This window comes from Centroberyx gerrardi, chromosome 5, assembly GCF_048128805.1.
Source record: "Centroberyx gerrardi isolate f3 chromosome 5, fCenGer3.hap1.cur.20231027, whole genome shotgun sequence".
Taxonomy (NCBI): Eukaryota; Metazoa; Chordata; class Actinopteri; order Beryciformes; family Berycidae; genus Centroberyx; species Centroberyx gerrardi.
This window is the reverse complement of record NC_136001.1, coordinates 16,659,810-16,680,043: the sequence shown is the minus strand read 5'-3', so window position 1 is coordinate 16,680,043 and position 20,234 is coordinate 16,659,810. Positions and strand designations below refer to the sequence as shown.

The following is a 20,234-nucleotide window of genomic DNA, read 5'->3' as shown; positions in this document are numbered from 1 at the left end:
AAGAAACTGTCTAATTTGACGAATTATTGTCTGAATGGATATCAAATCGGACTGTCAATCAGTGACACATTTTCTGACACATTTTTTAGCCAAGCGAGAGAGGTTGGCATTAACCGTCGTGCTCGTGCCATGCTTTTACCAGTAGGTGGCAAGAGCGTCCACAGAAAGAGCTGCAGTTCTGCCTAAACATAAGCCAGACATTAATTTGAGAAGTGCAGGACAAATACATTAGATTTAGTGGAGGGTATACCCACCTAAACTCAGTTCACCCAGCCGTTTAACTGTGGAAGAGAGTTTACCCACCTTTTTAGTCTTTGGACATAAATAATGATGGTGTAAATTCATACAGCATAGCAAGTAGCATCAAACTGATGTAAGTTATGTAGGGATATGGTCATTTAATGTTTTTCTGAAGTTTTGTTTTTAATTGTTGCCCTATAATGATCACTGACTAGTCACAGTTTACCAACCTTTTTTATTTACCACTACATCACTGATGGGAACAGGATATTCACATCTTTATTTACAGTAAATATACATATCAAACAGTGTCAGTTAATGACTGCAGTGGAAAAAATAATCAAGTTAAAACAATACTGCTGCACCATGGCTTGCTGTCCTTGTAAATAAAAAAAATGCTTCCCACAAGTGCTTTTTCCAGTCAGTCACATTCAAGTCTTAAAGCATGACAGTGAGAAAACAAATGAACTGGTTTATCTGGTGTCCATACAGCTGGCTCTTCATCCATTGTAACTGACATTCTCCTGCACTGCCATCAGCGACGGCTTGCCAGCCTCTTGCTGTGGCACGCTGAAGCACTGCTCTTCCTCTCCTACAGGGAGGTCAGGGTCTGTCTGCACCGAGTCTGCGGGGATGACGGACGGCGTCCCACAGGACCCATTCCCTATGTGGAAAGTGATGTTGACATTGACGTGAGGATTGGCGGCCACGGGACTGCTGAGCTGAGAGGGGGACTGATGGGGGACGCTGGACTCAGGATTGCTACGTAAGGACATGGGCTCTGACAGAGTCGAGTGCGGGTTATATAGGACTGTGGCGGGTTCGCACCCCTGGCTGCTGCAGCCCCCCATCCTTGTTACAATTTCAGCATCGTTGCTAGACGGACTGAGGCTACAGCAGCGTCCCCCTGTCTCCAGCAGACACTGTTGTTCTGGGGAGCGAACAGTGAATGAAGTGAGCTGGGTCTCCACTAAGTCATCCCGATTGATCTGAAGTAGAAGAGAATGGAAAATTATATTCTGTGTCCAGAACTATATTCAAATATAATGAACATAACCCAAGGGAAACTCACTTTATCATCCTTCTCGCAGTTTCCATTTGCATCTGTTTTAGGGTGAAATCTTTCAGCCTCTGGGTACCAAAGCACAGTGAACATGCAGAGGCAGTGAGTAAGACAGTAAAAATGTCAAATATACAGTTAACAGTTTGCATTTAAATGAGATTGAATAAATTATGGTCATTATCAATCTTCATAATCAAGTAAAATGGCAATTCAATTCCAGCTTTTCCACAAAACAAGACCATGATTGAAGAGGTTTTTGCCTATATTTACCTTTCTTCTGCTTTGCTTTACAGTGGACCAGCAGAACCAAGACAATAATGAACAGCAAAATAACTCCGATGACACTGGCAATGGCTGCAACTAAAAGGTAGGTAAACACACACACACACACACGCATACAGGTGGAGACAGAGAAAGGGAGAAAAAGAGAAATGAGTGTTAAAACATTGATGAGACCTCACATCTTCCTCATTATGAATTGAAAACATTGAATGTCCATATATAATGTCCATTATCTTACCTGTGTTAATGTCAGTGCCTGGTGTTTCTTTTGTTGGATGGCTGATCTTGACTGAAACAGATGACCTGGCAGACAATGTGAAGTCTAAGCTTGGGGAGGTTGTGGTTGTCGTTGGACTTGCAGTTGTGTGTACAAGACTATTGTTTGGTTGGATTTGAGGCGGTGTGGTAGATGAAGCTGCAGAGTCACACACAGTGTCTGAGGTAGCATTTCCTTTTCTCACAACAGCCCTGCCCTGACAGCTGGGGGGAGAGAGCGAGAGAGAGAGAGAGTCAAAGATCTGAGATCATGCACCCAAAATACGCGTATACCTGTGGCTGTGCTTCACTCACTCTGTGTGAGGCTGACAGGACTCAGTGTAGGAGGTTTTATCGGAGAACGTCCCATCTCGGCATGGTGCACACCTCACATTCGAGCCTGCTGTCCCTGAAAACCACACCCAAATATAGTGCCTTTCATTTACCTTTCACAATCACACATCACATTTCATTTTAATCTTATACACAGTATGATACAAATATACCACATTATCATAGACCGATACATTTGATTGCTGATACATCGGGCTGATATTGGCCTTTTATTACAAATCAGAAATAGATGTCAGTGTCGTCTACCTCCAATAGGATGGATATGATGCAGTTGTTTTGATTATATATTTATTATATAATTGGTCAATGCTAGACTAAATTCTGAATGGGAAGCCCTTAACCTGAATTGACTCTAATGTAATATTTTAATTGGATTCCACACAAATATTACATATTATTATTATTATTATTATTTGGGGTTTCAATGCAGAATTTCAGTGTCCCATCATCTAAATGTTGTTTCCACCCTGCCAAGAATGAAATTCTGGGGTAAACACTGAATACAAGTTTTTGGCATGAAAATTTCCACATTTAAAGATAATTAATGTTGGCACACCATTAATTACAATTTCAGCTATCCGTAGCTCCAATCCAAAAATATCAGTATTAGCCTTCAAAGGTCCATATCGGTCAAACCATAATTATATTATTCACACATCTGTCAGTAGGAATGGGTTTATGTACGTGTGTGTTACACGTATGCTAAAAAGACACTGCAGTGGCCTTGTGGAAAACAGTATACACTGTACCTTGTATGGAGACCCCCTGGCCAGGCCTGCAGGTCGTGTATTTCCTACATTCTGTGCAGAATGGATCATCAAATCCCAAAACGCAATACATTCCAGGCTGGCACATACATGTGGACTTGATGCTACTGGAGCAGGTCTGGGCATGCTGCAGACCTTTGCCTGGTCAAAAATTAAAAAAAGTTATGATTAAAAAATAATCATTCATTATAACAAGGAGATTTTACTGTAACTTCAGCCACCTACTTGGTTTGCATTTGGGACAGGAAAAGCAGTTTGGAGAGAAGTTCCAGTTCTCCATATACTGGTCCTTCCGACATGGTTCACACACACTGTCAGTAGATTCATTGCATTCCTGTGCCAGTCGCTGTCCTGTAATAACATATACATGAATAAATCCACAACTTATTCACTCATCATGCATTTTATAGTGGCATGCAGACGCCTTGTACCTCCAAAATGTTAACTTCTCACTAACTGAAAAAACTAGATTGATGATGATTTTTCCAGGCATCCAAGCTTAACATGTAACATTTTTCTGCATGTGGGAAACAATCTTGTTCATTACAGTGCTAAAACAAAAAAAAAACATTTGGAGATACACTGTTTTTGCAGGACACTGACAACATACAGAACAACACACTCCTCTTACTTTAATGTAAAAAAGCTGCACAGGTAATATACATGTATTTTGTGTATGGGAAAGTAATTCATTCATTTCAACAGAAAATACATTTCAGAGCTTTCAGCCCATGAACACATACCCATTATTTAGGATGCTACTGGAAGTCTATTTTTTCCTCTCTGGTGACATTTAGTGCTAGTAATTTGGGCCATGCAATTAAATGAACACTGACTGCACCCTCACCCCATTCTTAGTAGAGAAGGGGGTTGTAAAACAATGAACCCCACACCTCACTGGGTGAGAGGAGGTTAGCAGGCACATTAGCCGTTCTTAGGCCAAATAGCCCCGAGAGCCTTAAGAATCAAAACAGCTCCAGCAGGAGATGGAACTGGGAGGACCGACCTGATAAGAAATCTTTAAACAAATCATGGTTCTCAAGCAGAACAGGGTACAAAATAACATCGCTGACTGTACAGTAGCTTCGTGTTCTTTCTCTCTCTCATGATGCTACCAGATCCTGCCGATAAATGTCTTGAAGTGTAGTCGTTGCTGTCGAGTTACTCTTTCCTTTTATCATAAACTGAAACAGCTACTGTATGCCTTTCAGCTATCTTCCAGAGCATGGATATGAGTGGTTGTGTGTGTTATTTATGAAACTTTGAAAATGCAGTCCTCCGTATATTCATGGCCCGGCACTTACCAGGGGGGCACCTCCTGCAGCACAAGTTTATACCATCTTCTAATAGATATTCTGTTTTTGGGTCTTGACAGGCCCCACCTGAGTCTGGCTGATATGGCAGAGAGCACACCTGTTGGAAAAGAGAGACTGTCATTAGGAGCAGCTCGTCCGGGGCAGTTCAGATGAAGATCGTGAAGAAAAATACAACAAAATTTGTCCCATAACCCCTCTGAGACACATGCGCCCATGCACTCACACACTCACATTCAAACTCCCACTTTCTCAACCTCACTCTCTCTCTCTCTCACACACACACACACACACACACACACACGCACACACACAGAAATATCACATCTTCTACAGCTCATTTGGTTGCAAACACAGTAATGGCGTGCTGAACAATGTCTAGGTAATAGGTGTTCACATACGTGTCATGCCCAAAAGACTTGACACTACCTTGCTGACAACTTGCAGCAATTGCCCTCCAATCATATGCAAAAGAAACATTTGCTGACGATAGCAGCTTGTTTCTTGTATAACAGGAAATGAGGGCGGCTGCCTAGGAGTCTACCGAGAAGTCCTGCGCTCTGGCAGTCGCTGACTTGTTCTGCATGTGGTCTGACCACTGGTATAGGGTCTGACGATAAAGATACACCTCTGCCAAGCTTGAGGCTATCAACCCCAAAGACCTTCTGGAAGAACATCTTGTTATTTCCTTTTCCCCTGGCTGCATGCCTGAACAAACACATAATTTTTCTTGGAGATAAAATAGAATTATACACAGGGAAACAGAGGGACAATAAAATAAAAAAGCCACTGTGTTGTTTCACACTTGGGTATGAGATATTCATTCTGAAACTGCTTTAGATGCCTTATGAATCGGAGTAGTCATACAGGTTGGCCACACGCCAACTTTTAGTATATTTACAGTAACTCTTTCTGTATAGCATTGTCATTCTTGGCACAAAATTTTTATTGTTGCAGAAAAAGAGCTTTGAGTTTTAAAACAATTGAGAAATTCCACTCATTCCACTGGCTCTGTGCCATGTGACATGGCCCATGGCTGTTCAAGTGTCTGTAAATATTTTCTAAAATATATATAGGCTACATACAGTATATAGTATATAGAGAGAGACAGACGGAGAGAGAGAGCACTGGATTTAGTCATTATTATTTAGCTGTACTTGTTGAAGCCACTTCTGTAATCAGGGTTGGGAAGTAATGGGTTACATGTAATGTGAATACAGTAATTTAATTACAAAAAAGATCGTTGTCATTCATCACAGTTAGTGAAAAGGAAGAAAAAACAGATGATGGCACTGAAGAGAAGAAGAAGAAAAAGAAAGAAAGAAGAAAATATGACGATATGTTGGACTACAGAGAAACAAGGGAAAGCGCACTTAGACGAAAGGATTGACACAAACATTATGTAGCACATCATGAAATACTGCGTCACAATGGTTGTAAATCTGTATGACTCTTCAAATTAAAGATTAAAGAAATCGTGGGCTACGTGTAACTTCATATTCCCTGGATTTGCAGAGCAATCAAAGTAGCTAACTGAAACTGAAATTGACTATTCACATTGCAGTACAGTTATTGCAATTAAGAAATCCAGTACAAAGGTTATTAGATTTTTTGAGCAAGTAATCAGTAATCTGTAACGGATTACATGGCAGCATTCCGATCCTGACTGAAGCCTACGTGCATTTATCCAACAACGCATCCGACTGACATCCTACCTATTAAAGTGTCGCTGATGAACACTACAGACACACGACAGACAGAAAGACAGATAGCCTACCTTGGCAGCTTTGGCACTCAGCAGAATCAATAGTATAATTGCGTCCTTCATTGCTTCTTTAAAGCTAATTATATACAACTACAACTACTGTGTAGTATGGAAGTATTTATTATGTGGTTCATTTTATAAGGGCGGGCCAGCAGTGCGCGCACAGTGATTTCCTTGAACTGAGACGGGTATTTCGAGGCAGGAAACGACAGACAAACCGGCTCTAGTCTAACCCATACTGATTGGTGTGATGTGAACGAAGTCCAATGTGCGGTTAGCTTGACGCCGAAATATCGTCTAGATAGGCAAGGCTGTGAATTGGGCTGATCGGAGACAAGATATAGGCTACAGGTTCCAATCACCTGGGCCCACCGATATAGGCTATTATAACTACATTAAAGCTTTAATGAATGTTAATTAATGAGAAACATGATATTTATTCATTTGTGATAAGGGAGACCATCCTTCAAGCAGAAAGCAGGTTCAGTTCAGGTTACTATGTGACAGGTGACAGAAAGTATCTGTTCCTGCTGCTTAAGTCCTGTTTTCTCCAACCCTGCTCCTTGGGGTGGGAAAGCAATGACAAATGTATCCTATACAGGGGAACACACACACACACACACACACACACACACACACACACACACACACACACACACACACACACACACACACACAAAGATCTATTGATTCATTTGAACGTAGCCCTCCAGTATAGGTCTTAGCATCCAAGTCCACTTGTTTCTCTCATGAACTGTATAAGGATTTGTCTTGTGGAACTATCCTTTTTGATTTCTGTCATGATTATTTCTCACAAGTCCATACAGGCTGTGGATGCAAGATACTAAAAGAAAGAAAAGAAAAAAAAATAGGTGCTGCTGCTGTGCCCAGTTTAATGCCCCTGTGCTTCCCTTTCTTCTTGCCTGCATGAGGCGATGACATTTCACAATAAAGTTCCCCCTCCCACATCCTCAACATTTTTTTGTTGCTCAAGTAACGCAGTGTCACGGCACTGTTGATAAGCCCACATTGTCATTGCATGTTTTATCTACTGTACTACACTTTGTTGTTGTAGAATTATATATAAAAAAATGTAATTCTGAGGGTGTTTTATGACATTTTCATACCTTCAACATTTTGCTGGAGTGTGACTGATACAGACTAATAAAAAGAGTTTTAAGGCTGCATGCATAGTATTCAGTATTCACTCTTGAAGGAAAATACCTGTGTTGTCCACTTTTTGGTTCATCTCCCCTAATCCCACCTTTACAAGTTGCAGTATTCCTCCTGGACTATTTGATAAATGCCATTTGTCTGGTATCTCTCTGACTGTTATCAAGGTTACCTGAAGAGCTGAAGGAAGCCTCCCCTCAGAAATTGATCACCACTAAATCTCCAGTGATGGATTAGGGCTTCATATTGACAAAGATTACTGTCAGTGGGATGTTGGAGTTTGAAGCTAAATGGCATCACTGCAGCTTTCCATTCTAGGTTATCTAATGAAACGTGCAATGGGCAGAACATCCACTTTGGTGTCTCAAAACCAGAGACCATGTAGAGGGGAAATGAGTACCAGTGTTTTCTTTTAACACCTTTTGTGTGGTAAAATCCAACATAGTACCACAAAACCTCATATGACTTGCACAAAGCAAAATCTCTTATAAAAGGCAGCCAGGCTCTAAGATGGCTATCAGCAGGAACCCTGCCAGAAAACAATACATTGTTGATACTTTCCTTTGACTGAGCTGTTTGTGCTGTGAAACTTTTAAGTATGTAGCTTCAAGAGTCAGCACTGCATCAAACAGGAACTCAACAATTCATACCAATGTTTCTCTGCTGCACTCTAATCAAGTGACAAGAGAAGATTTCACAATAGAATTACATTTCTTTTCTTTTTACTTGAGTTCAAGTCTGGACTTTTTTAGTTGATTCTATTCAACACACACGCCCTGATGCGTTGTACTGTACGTATGCAATGCTACCCTGCTTATTCAAATCATTTAGCCTACAGTGTGCACAGAGGAATTGGAAAAAACTCTACGGTTCGTGGCGTGCTTCTCTTTAGGTGTGATAGGTGGGACAGCTTCAGTATTTGACATTAAATAGCTTATGTGGTTGTGGCTTCCTGTGAATTGCAACTACTGTATATTGCCCTCTTACGTTCTCAGTTCTCAGTCCCACAGTAGACGAGCTTCAACGGAAGTTAAAAACAGAAGTGTCAAACTGGGAGCCAAAACAAACAACTGGAAAGGGAAATGTGAACTAGTGTGTGAGCAAGAGAGATTACTCAATATCACTTTCTAAAAACGAGAAAAATGTGCTCAAATTTGCTGAAACATTTTCCACCATTTTTATTACATTACACTTAAAAAAAAGTATATGCAGATTAACCCTCATAATGTCATTCTAAAACAGTGTATACTTCATCTGCCCCCTCTTCTGTTAACCATTTCCCCTTATTCTGAGTGAGCCTTTCCACTGTGACATAACATTATGACGCGACTGACATTCACATGCAAAGTGTACACCAGTGTGCTTTCAATTCAGATGACAATTTACGCAGTACAATTAAAAGGAAATTTCTATCAACATGAGGTTAAATGGGCATAAGATGCTCCATTTTGTACATTATTCCCATCTTATTAATCTTGCAGATCTTTACCCCTTAAGTCTATAAAAAATAGCAAAACTAAGTCAGCTACTTCACAGGTCACCTTTCATCCATCCATTTTTTAAAACAAATAATCTCATATTTCATATAGTATTAGTCAGTTACAAAAGGTGATGTGCTATTTACATTACCTAACATCGAGTGATTTCACATGGCAAACATGGAGAAAATGACTTTGCTTCAAATTCCAAAATTTAATTTAAACAGTAAAAATTTATTAGAGAATCAAAACCACAACATTATTGAAATAAAATATTCACAAAAATCAAGCAATACTGACTGATGCTTAAAACATGAATATAAAAACAGGAGCATTATCAAATGGTTCTCTTTGGAATTACAATGATCAATCAAAAATGTATTTCCAGTGTCTTGTCAGTACACAGGGTAAGATGTGATACCTAGTTTGCCTTTGGGAGAAAAGTGCTGGAAGCGGTGGCGAGCTAAGCGAGACACATTAAAGATCTGGTCGGGGCGCTGGTGGCCGGACACTCTGGTCACAGAGAGATCCTGAAAAACAATAAATAATGTAATTAACACTGAGAATCGTGCCATATATTTCCCCATAAGACTCAACACTGTTTCTCATTGTTTTTACACTGCATACCTAATCATATTTTCTTCCTTTTCTGAGACCAGCATTATACTACAGTACTGTTATTAGTTTCCAGTAATGTTTTTAGTTTGGGATTTAATAGGAAGCCTGCAATGTCTCATCACCTGCTCCTTGTTGTGCGACTGTGCCCACGGCAGCTCAGCGCAGGTCTTCATATTATTCACACTGCTGCGTAGGTCGAGGCTGCTGGGCTGAGGTTGGCTGCTCTGACCGGTGTTCGACCAGCCTGAGAGACAGTGCTGGAGAACATCAAACAAGGCATGCTATGAGATCCAGCACAAGGTATACTAATGAAACTAAGTGAATTTAAACATACAGGGGTTAACACAATAAGCAAAAGGTCACAGTTGGAAAATGAATATTAATGTCTGAGTTGAAAATCAAAAATCATCATGCAGTGGCCGTTTCTCATTCAAGCACTTTGGTCACACTCACCGATGGTAACCCCAAACTATCAGAGGGGTCGAAACTGCATCGCCGATGGGCTTTGTACTTGTAAGATGGCAAGAGAGTGGAACGAGGAATGCTGACCCTTAGAAATTAAAGAGGAAGAAAATTCACGTGGGAATATACATGTCACAACTGCTTGATGATTGGTGTGTAACTTAGAAAGACTTGAAAAGATCACATTTCAACAGCATCAGGGACACACACACACACACACACACACACCAGTGGAAGAGCGACTGCCAAGTACACAAAGTGAGACACGAAGAGAGGAACTGCAACTGCAGATTATTTTTATGCATTTTAGCTTGACAAAAATAAAAATAGCTTGACTTGCTGGAAAAACAAAATGCTTAAAATTCATGTTGCAATTCCTTAAAGGAGTCTTACAATGTTCAAAATCTCTTGAATAATGTTTAGAACAGTGAGGACCGTTGACTGTGATAGTTTGAAAGGAAATTTGGTGAAAGCCTCTTCATAGATTTTAAAGCCCCAAACCGTCCCAAGTGCTTCACAAACATTGTCATGCCACAGACCAACAAACAGACACATTTTGTTGACACATGTTGTTGATTTAGTAGTGAATAGTATCATGTGGGGAGATAATAGTGGTGAAAGCAAAGCTGATTAGAATAGTCATTTTTATACATTTTCTAATTAGGACAATTTCTAGTAAATTACATTAGAATTAAATGAATCTATTCCTCATTTTGCTGGGGACCCCATGGAACCCCCTCAAGGACCCCTGGGGGTCCCCAGACCCCACTTTAAGAGCCACTACCTTAGTCCTCTTAGGATCATGTTAGTTTCCTATAGTTGGCTTTTTTTTGTTTTTGTTTTGGATCAGTAAACCCAGAAAAAGCACATGATTTAGACAATACTGCATGAATAGGGAGAAAAAAGGTTTATTAACTAGGCAAACCACTGTCGCATCCAAGACACGGTCGTAGGATGTACATCATGTCAAATTAAAGAAGTTTGTCTTTCAATTGATACCAAATATATACAGGGTGTTCTTAAGTGTCCGGAAAATGCAATTAAAATGCAGTTAAATTTGTTTTAAGGAGCAATCAGCACACGCCTGAACATCATCATCACCTGATAAAAGCTGGTTCAGCAGTAGTGTGAGGGTGAGTGGATTTGGGCTTTTTGCACACAGGACAACACTCCTGAGAGTGAAGTGGGACCGGGAACAGTCTGCTGTTAATCCTGTAAGAGAACGTACCTGGACAAGAGCAGAGCAGACACTGAGAATTACTTGGCTTGAAATAAATAAATAATGAGAATAAGCTGTTCAGTTAAATTAGCCCTCTTACACTGATGAGTGTCCATGTTAGCCTCTGGGCCGTCCTTGTCTGCTAGCAGTGCTGGGACTGAATGGTTCTCCTCAGGAAATCTTTGAGGAGAGCCAATTAATAGTCATTTAATTAAGGTGTCATCAATCACAGGTAAGCTTGACACATGTAATCAGTCACAAGTGCAATCAAGTGAGAACCACTCACCCTGCTTGCTGGCTGTGGACACATTCGTCTTTATTGACTGATCGAAATGTGCGCAGGTCATTGAAGAAGTCCTCAGAGCGCTCCGCCAAGCAGCTCTCCACATCCAGCACTCCTAAGAGGGAAGGAATAGACATCTCAGAACACCTGCTAGTAGTTGTTTTGTTGGATATGTGTATAAGTATGAGAGTGAGAGAGAGAGAGGGAGAGGGGGTGGGGGGGGGGGGGGGCGGTATACTAGACAGACCAATAATGAGTACCTGCTATCCAGTCATATCCAAGTAAGGGCTGCAGGTGGTGCCTATCTGAGGCAGACATCTCCTTCCATTCATCAGACTGAAACGTGACTCTACTTCCCACCTCCCTCTACAAATGCAGAAAAATGATTCAGAGCATTAGTGATCAGTATTTTCCAATGTGATTCAGTTGAGCTACAAAAGTCACATTTTCCGTGGCTAAGTAGTGTCTTTATGTTTTAAGCACTATCAAAATATACAAGGCCCCTGCAAATCTGATATTTTAAAGAAAGAGTTCATCTCAAAATGAAACTTCAGTCATTATCTGCTCACGCCCCCATGCCAGTCAAAACTCTCAAATTTCATACAGAAACCAAATACACAGTGAGTTTGTCCCTGTTGTTCCATCTAATCCTTCTCCCAAACTACTGGAGTTAAAGGGCTATCTTCTTTTTCCAGCTCCAAAAAAAAGCATTAAAATGTCCATCAAATTTCTCCAAACAGCTCATACAGCATAATCCAAGTGTTTTGTATCCAAACAATTGCACAGTGGGTCCAAAAGCCCAATATTTAACTCAGTATCTCCTATATTTTCCTCACTGACAATGCTCTGGTCCCACGCATCCTACAGTAGCAAGCAGAGTCTTCCTCCAGAGCGCTGTGGGGTGCAAGACACACAGTGCAATCTTCTGGCTTCAATTATGGATTATGCTGCACAAGCTGTTTAGAGAAATTTGCTGGACAGTTTATGTGTCTTTGGAGCTGTAAAAAGACTTCAATAGTTTGGTAGGAAGCTGAGAGTGAACAACAGGGGCTAATGGAGTTTCCCTCAACATGGGGGTGAGTAGGTATTAACTGAAATTTCATTTTTGGGATGAACTAGGCTATTTCTTTAAGCTGACTAGTTTGGATAACACTGCTTACTTTATGGGAAATTTGCAGAGCAGGATAAGCGTAGTTCGGTGTGTATGATATCGTACTTGACACCGTACAACTAATAAAAATAATAAAGGGGCAAATAACAGGTGAGCAGATCTTCCTATGTTTCTTTTGCTCACCTGTTTTTGGCCCCGATCCTGAAGACTGGACTTGGTGCCGGGTCCTCTGGTGTCCTGTGGTCTGACATGGACTGCAGGGCGTCTGAGGCTGAATTTGAAAACTTCTGATGACACAGTGTGGTCAGCAGTTCCTTGTCTATGTTTGGAGGTCAAAGACGGTGTGGAAACAGTGCACTGCATGCCTGTCTGTCTCCTACATGTATCTGATGGGGATAGAGGAACAGATTTCTCCATCAGGACAAAGCACAACATTATCATTCCAAATTAAAAGGAGAATAGCAGTGTCATTTAGAGTTATTGCCCATTGACTTCTGTCTAGTTTAAATGAACCCCAAATAATTTTGCAATGCATGTCGCATGTAAGCAGATTTTCTTTTTTTAAACATTTACTTGTTCATAGATTCTTCGTAGATTTTACATACAAGCTACAATACAAATTTTAGGGTGTCAAACCTAGCTTGAAATTAACTGCTGCGCCTGCTAACAAAGACACCCCAAATGACAAGGCATGGTAATGACAATAAAGCTGGTAAAGCGACATGTTTTTGAGGGATTATTTTCTGGCGGAGAGTTCAATTTCTTCCTGTGGGTCTCAGGTCTCAAGCAGAGCATAATGTATTCGCGCACTGATATGAAAACATTCAACTCGGGCTCGATGAAATAAGGACAAAACAGTAACTTTGACAAAACCAAACCAAGACTTCATATTTACTGTGATGGATTATCTAGCTCGGACAAAATTCAGGTCTGTGGAAGCTGTCATACTGTACAAAATGAATGGCAGCAAAAGGCTTCTTCTGATAGGCAGTTAGGGACAAGAGTCCTGATATCTCCAACCGCCAGGAATAATGTACAGTAAAGAAGAGGGCAGCCTGACTGGTCTCACCCCTCACCCCCACCCCTTGACTTCGTTTTGGCTTTAATTTCAAATGTTTCATTACCCGCATAGGACACAGTGGGTTTGGCGAGGGCCGCTCTTGCAGGGCCGCGGTCTCCATCAGTTAGGGTCAAAACCTCTGCTGGTTTTCCTATCTCCTCTGCCCCATCTTCACTCTCCCTCTCGTGGCTTTGGGCGCAGTTTAGATGCTGCAATCTGTCTCTTTGCTGCCTCAACTGCATCAATAAATCCTTGTTACGCTCTCGCAAAACACTCAGTCGATCGGCGTCGGACATCGTACATTTGTTTATTTACACCCCATTAAAACGCGTGTTTAGTAATTGTAAAATAAATAGCGAAAGTTTCAGTGTTCTTTGTTATTCAGAGTTATCTGGCTTTACCACTTCCATAACAACGCGTTGACAACATTGATTTGATTGGTTACAAACCAGTTACCCATAATGCCATGTCACCGTCCGAGGCTTTTTAAAGCGACAGGCACACACTGTGGAGTTTAGCTTCAGGGCACGATAGTGAACAACAGAGGGTGCTATTTACTTTATTTGAGACTTTGGACAGAGTTTACAATGGTCCAAGTACCTCTTAACTATTTTGAAGATGAGGAGAACTGTTGTGAAGTCATGTAAAATAAGTGACAAATGCTGCTATGAAAAAAATCCCTATTTTACCCATAAATTCACATATTTTATTTCTCTAGTCAAGAAAGATTATTGTGAATCATCTGCTAGAGAACTACCTGCAGCTCAAGATCAGTAAGAAAGAGCTGTCAGTAGATTTCAGACATAAGAGGCCAGTCTGTGAAGATCCAGACTGGGGTAAGTGGAGATGGTGCACTCCTACAAGGGCCTGGAGCTGCACATCAACAACAAACTGCACTGACAACAACATAGAACCTCCTTGACAACAACACTATACAAGAGGGGGCAGAGTCAGGGGTGTAGCTAGGCATTATGGGTCCCGTGTGCAGGACCCCCCTCCACTTTCCTCTCATCCCCACACCACCATTATTCCAACTATCATCACCATACTTTAACCAGTAGTCCCCTGTTCAAAGTCTGTCCAGGGAGGACAGTTTTGTTTCAGCCTGCACAGGGAAAACTGAGCCAAAATAATATTCCTGCATTGTCCAGTTTGTGCCAGATAACACAACAGCTGCTATATCACATTTTTGAGAAAGTTGTGTTTGTTTTCAGTTTTGAAGAGTTCAACCAAACCCTGTTTCAAAACCAGAGCAGTTGTGAAATAAAAGTTTCAAATATTTATAGATATACACTTGAGGATCACAAAAGGCATGTTAGTCCAGACACTTCAGTACCTCTATACCCCCCCACTACTGCGCCCCAGGTCAGAGTATTGTTCTTCTTGAGGAGGCTCAGGTCTTTAAATGTGTGCCACAGATGACTCTCCATGCTCCTTCAATCTGCACAAAGGTGGGGGAAGCAGGCAGGAAAGATAAACAACTTTGTGAGAAAGGCTGACTGTGTTGTTGGACTGAGCCTTGTCATGCCGGAGGCAGTAGCAGAGGGAAGGATGAAGACTAAACTGAACTCCATCCTAAGCAACACCTCCCACCCGCTCTGTGGTGGCCAGGTGGCAGCTACAGAGCATCTTTAGCCTCTGCCTCACCCCCACTAAGGAGCAAAACCGAGCATCTTAGGCGCTCTTTTGTGCTGACAGCCATCAGATTGTACATTGCTTGCTACCCGACTGGACCCCAGCCTCAGCCAACTAGGAGCTCCCAAGCTTTTCTTCTCAGACTCAGTCTCAGTCTGCCTGGTGGTGGCTGGGCCATTGTGGTTTACGCACTCAGTGATTAAGTATATTATTACCAGCAGATGTTTCAGATTTAAGTATACTTAAACATCGTCAAAATTACTTTCCTCAGTGTGGTTGCAACTGATGACTGAATGTTGTTGTGATTGTTGGTTTCAGCAAAATCAACATGTTTTTTCCCCCCATTGTATGATTCTTAAAGGACAACCAGTGCTTGTAAAAGTGGAGATATTTGTAGGCCTATGTGTTCATCCTCTGCTGTGCGGCTTGATGACATTAGTTTATTTACATTAAACCTGTCCATCCGTGGTGACACTAATCAGTCCTGCAGGTGGCAGAGGGTCAGAGCCATAATGATATGCACGATCCCCTGCGGAGCGAATGGTGCGGAACTGCGTGGGCGAGCCGGTGTTCGGTATTCCAGTCACGGCTCGTTTGCATCGAGAGGTGTCCAAGCCAGCCCGGTGTGATTAGTTGACCACAGTAGTGTGGAGTTGCACCCCATTATCATTAAACGGTGCCAGTCATGAAGTCATATACTCCTCTCTGTCTCTGTAATTACTCTCCCACTGTTGGGCTCCAACCAATTACTGCCTGCTGCCGGAATGCTTCATCGTTCATTAGGCACAGATAACGGACTCCGCAACAACAAAAACAACAACAAAAATGGGAATTACTCCAGGTTTACTAAGGTGTCATTATTAGCAGTTTAGCGGAAAATTGACCCCACATTAAAAAGTAAAGGTTTATTTTCTATGTCATCATCATGAGGATACAAAAGGTGTATTTAGCTGAGGGTGGTAAAATCATTGGGTCCCATAGCACTGAGAGTAGTTTTGGGGAATGGCCTGAGAAACCAGTAGCAGTACGTTGATGAACATCTTTATATTTGTCTTGATCTTTGATAACCTGTGGAGGGGGACATGCCACTTTAGAAAATATTTTGGATAGAGGGTTAGCTATTGTCTTGTCATGCTATATCTTTGAATACATTCAGCACCAGTGGCGGACTCAGGCTGTTTGAAGGGCAGGGGCGAAAAAATAAAAAGGGCACCTACTGCACGACATGGGGCCCCACCAGCGCGCAAAAAGCTATGATGCATCATGTATGATGAAATAGTCTTCATCCTTGATTAAGCTTAACATTATGTTATTAGGCGATCCAGATTAAAAGTATAACCACACCTCTATGATAAAAACACACAGGGAACTATAAACCTTTAAAATGTTTATTTCACAAACACCTCTAAAGTAAAACATAGTAACTGCATCTTAGAAGGTTACTTTATAACTTGAATATAGTCTATTATCGCGCAAAAAAATATCATGCCACAGAAACGCATTAAGTAATAGCCCACTGTAAGAGATTATAGGCTATGCCACAAGGTCACTATAAACTCACCGCTGAGTAGGCTATCACAAACACACTGTAAGTGCCAAAAAGAATATAGTGATTTTTAGTTAGGGATGCAAAATGAAATGGTGAATAAAAAGAATATATGAAAATTGCACTCACATAGGCTATAGTCTATCACCACTAACCATTATCACCTTCAAAATAACAAAAAAGCTATCAACTCCATAATCCCAAAATTTTAACAGTTAGACTTATAGGCCTACTGTAGTTTAGGGGCTTTGTTTGCTTTGTTTGTTTGCAACAGGTTAGGGAAGGATTTTTACACTTCTGCTTGATTTCCAAATTGAGTCCACAGGTTAGCATAGAATCAGCTAAGCAAGGTACCTGTTTAGTTAGCTAGCTCCTTAGGCATCTAGGCTAAAAAATGTGATACAGCTATCTATAAAAGCACTTGCAGTGTACATACATTAGTATTTAGTAATGCATCATTGGTAAAACTCAATCTTTACAACTTCAAAGAAAGCTTGCTGTATTACCTACCTCACACACTGTAGTAGGATGTCAGGGTTACAGCTCAGACTGTATTAAGCCCCCTCTGACATCTGAACATTCTAGAGGGGTGTGGCTAAAACTGAAAACTTAAATGGATGGAATAGATGTAGGATTTTAACAATGGGAATGAGTATTTTAAACTTTATTGTGTCATCGTTGGCAACAATTTACTTTGTCTTTTACTATCAAATACAGTTAACCTAACATAATCTAACCTAACCTAAAGGGTACATTGAAAAATAAAAAACAGGGACAGTGCAGATGAGATTACATCAAAATGCTAGCTAGATATTAGCCTAACTTATCAGCCCCTTGCAAAAACGCAGAAAAGATTTGTTAGCAGCCATACAATGTGTTTTGAATGTAAGCAGGGTTTGAGAGGTAAATTCAAAATCTTATCAAAGTATTTGGCGGCACCCCTAGACTGTCGTCACGGCACCCACTTTGGGAAAGCCTGCCCTAGAGAGGGCACGTTGTAGGGGAGACTGTAGGGCACTGCATCTCATTTTCTTCACTGGGATTTTTTTCTCTCCATTGCAAAGGCACTTCATCGTGTTTTCTTGGAAGGGCATCTAAGAGGGCACTTCATGAGTTTTTCATCAGAAAGGCACCTGTAGGGAACCTCAAGTTTATCCCATTGTAAGGGTACCTATATGGCACCACATCACATTTTCTCCACTGGAGGGGCATCCATTAGGAAACTTCCCCACATTCTCACACATGTAGGGACACCCTTTACAGCACTGCATCACATTTTATCCACTGGAGGGGCACTTCTCCATTAGAGGAGCACCTAATTGGGCACTTCATCATGTTTTCTCACCTGTAGGAGTACCCTATACAGCACTGCATCCCATTTTCTCTACTGGAAAGGGCACCTTTTGGGACAATGTCATGTAGGGGCGGCATAGAGGGCACTTCATAACGGCACCCTTTTCCATTGGAAGGGCACCCATAGGGAACGTCAAGTTTAGACCATTGTAAGGGCACCTTATAGGGCACTGCATCACGTTTTCTCCACTAGAAGGGCACTCATTAAGACACGTTATCAAATTTTCTTGCTCCAGAGGGCACATCATCATAATTTATTGCATGAAGGGGCACCCTAGAGGGCACTCAATCATTTTTTTCCCATGTGAAGGGCAGCCAATAGGGCCCTCTATAGACGGCACTTTAGCTACACCTTTTCAACCATGGGGGCACCCATGGTTGAACCATGGTTGCCCCCCCCCCCCCCCCCCCCCCCCCCCCCCCGAGTCCGCCAGTGTTCAGCACAAGAAAACATTTATTCGATTGTCACCATTATTTACACATTTGGAAAAGAACTGCCCCTTTGTAAACATTTTTCCAAGGATGTAAATCTGTATCCTAGACAGCCGGCAGCTAACTTTTCAAAACTGCACCTACTTACTCACATGAAGAGGGCAACATAGTAAGCTCTATTGGTAATTCCAGTGAAACTCCACACACTTGTTTTGTTTTTTTACATAATGCTACCTCAAAGGAGCTTTTTTTTCTTTTATGGCAGTTTATTTACAAGATGCAAGTTAAGATGGATCATCTTATGTTTATCTATGGATTTCTCTCCAGTATGGGCCAAATCATTTTGTCTTGTCCTGTATAATTATTCATAGTATTCCCATCATGTCACATGCATTTCCTACCAATATGGTACTTTACCATATACACAGCTCACTGGCTGGCTGTTATTTGATTATAATCATCTGTTAATTTATTACAGTCACCTACCAAGATGGCCGTGTGATGATGTAACAGAATACTATGAATAGGTTACGACAGCACAACATAGGACAGGAACAGGCAACACACTTGTGGCATATGACAGGACCCAGGCAGCACAACCCACAATGATTAATAATAATTTAAGTAGCCTGCACAAGATGCTTTATCTTGTATAAATTTTAAATAGATTGCTAAATTGTGTTTACTTACATGACACTTGCAAGTAGTATCATAGAAAAGAAAAAGATATCACACAAGTAAAATATTCTGCCCGCCCCCCCACCCCATGCTTTACAAATGAAACGAGCAATAAGTAAACTAATCTTTCTAAAACATAGTTTTTCATAATCATCTAGCCAAAAGAAATTCATAGAAACAGAAGTCATTTTGACACATTTATGACACATTTCTTAGATCATCATATGCCAGACAGTAAAACATAAAATTAATCTCCTTCTCAATTTCTCCCAAATCACAAAGTAGACATGTTCTTTCATCTTCAGGAGTATTACTAAACCTACCTGTTTCAATAGCTAATGGCAATGTACCTGACCATAACTGTGCACAGAGATCTATGACTTCTAGTTCTAATTTTAAAACAAAATAAGGTCCTGTAATATGAGTATTCTTGGATTTGACAGTATATCCTTAATGTAGGTTTAAACCAGATGTCAATAGACCAGGTTTCTTTATACATAAGGAATAAGTTAGCTTTAATTTCACACCTTATTCTGTTGTGAAAGATTAATTATAAATCGACTTTCCAGTATATATCCCAGTCAGTGATGTTTTCCAAATGCCTGATACTGGATTCATTGATTATTCTATGAATATATTCTGCTAAATGTTCTGATGAGATCAAAAGAGATCAAAAGACATTGGAATGCAGGCCATCAGTTGGCGCATTGTTGTGTCAAGACCGCGTGTAATTTTCAAAAGTTAATTGTAGGCTACAGACGAGGCTTCATTTACAACCTTGGAATGTTTTTTTTTAAATGCTGTGTGTCCAAATGTGTAAATAATGGTGCACTTCCAATAAAAGTGTACTAAATGCATACAAAGAAGTGGTATGACAAGATAATATGGTACAGGGCAAACATTATACAGGACAAGACGTAGAAATGGATGGAACGGACAGGACACAGTGGCCACCTAATGGTACAACACCCTAATTACACAGGACATGACAGTAAATTACACAGAACAAGACACTGCACAGGACAGGACACGAAATGATCTAACCCCTGCTGTTTAAATCATACTTACAGCATAGAGTGTCATTATCTAAAAATAGAGCCAGGATTATGAGTAGCCATAGCACAACTTGTCAGATAAATTTCTGCAT

At 40.9% G+C, this 20,234-nt stretch overlaps 2 protein-coding genes across 2 annotated transcripts; both read right to left on the bottom strand.

Annotated features, from left to right (window-relative positions):
- Window positions 1-462: 462 nt before the first annotated feature.
- On the bottom strand, window positions 463-6,208 carry tnfrsf1b (tumor necrosis factor receptor superfamily, member 1B). Its single transcript, XM_071895305.2, has 9 exons — window positions 6,052-6,208; window positions 4,266-4,374; window positions 3,187-3,312; window positions 2,944-3,102; window positions 2,156-2,249; window positions 1,824-2,065; window positions 1,574-1,663; window positions 1,313-1,371; window positions 463-1,229 (listed from the first exon to the last, which is right to left on the bottom strand). The coding sequence occupies exons 1-9, from the start codon at window positions 6,100-6,102 to the stop codon at window positions 741-743; spliced, it is 1,419 nt and encodes a 472-aa protein (XP_071751406.2). The 5' UTR covers window positions 6,103-6,208; the 3' UTR covers window positions 463-740.
- A 2,152-nt stretch (window positions 6,209-8,360) lies between these two features.
- On the bottom strand, window positions 8,361-13,842 carry miip (migration and invasion inhibitory protein). The gene is made up of 9 exons (XM_071895250.2): window positions 13,508-13,842; window positions 12,567-12,769; window positions 11,533-11,638; window positions 11,276-11,387; window positions 11,090-11,169; window positions 10,872-10,998; window positions 9,762-9,858; window positions 9,431-9,565; window positions 8,361-9,220 (listed from the first exon to the last, which is right to left on the bottom strand). The coding sequence occupies exons 1-9, from the start codon at window positions 13,737-13,739 to the stop codon at window positions 9,086-9,088; spliced, it is 1,227 nt and encodes a 408-aa protein (XP_071751351.1). The 5' UTR covers window positions 13,740-13,842; the 3' UTR covers window positions 8,361-9,085.
- Window positions 13,843-20,234: the final 6,392 nt, after the last annotated feature.

Bases quoted from the DNA above. Each gene is read 5' to 3' on its own strand.
- tnfrsf1b (XM_071895305.2), bottom strand. From the start codon at position 6,102: ATGAAGGACGCAATTATACTATTGATTCTGCTGAGTGCCAAAGCTGCC. The intron at 1,664-1,823 runs GTAAGATAATGG...CCTACCTTTTAG, and splicing joins AGGCACTGACATTAACACAG to TTGCAGCCATTGCCAGTGTC. The intron at 1,230-1,312 runs GTGAGTTTCCCT...CTTCTACTTCAG, and splicing joins ACTGCGAGAAGGATGATAAA to ATCAATCGGGATGACTTAGT.
- miip (XM_071895250.2), bottom strand. From the start codon at position 13,739: ATGTCCGACGCCGATCGACTGAGTGTTTTGCGAGAGCGTAACAAGGAT. The intron at 11,388-11,532 runs GTACTCATTATT...CTTCCCTCTTAG, and splicing joins TGGATATGACTGGATAGCAG to GAGTGCTGGATGTGGAGAGC. The intron at 11,170-11,275 runs GTGAGTGGTTCT...CTCTCCTCAAAG, and splicing joins GTCCACAGCCAGCAAGCAGG to ATTTCCTGAGGAGAACCATT.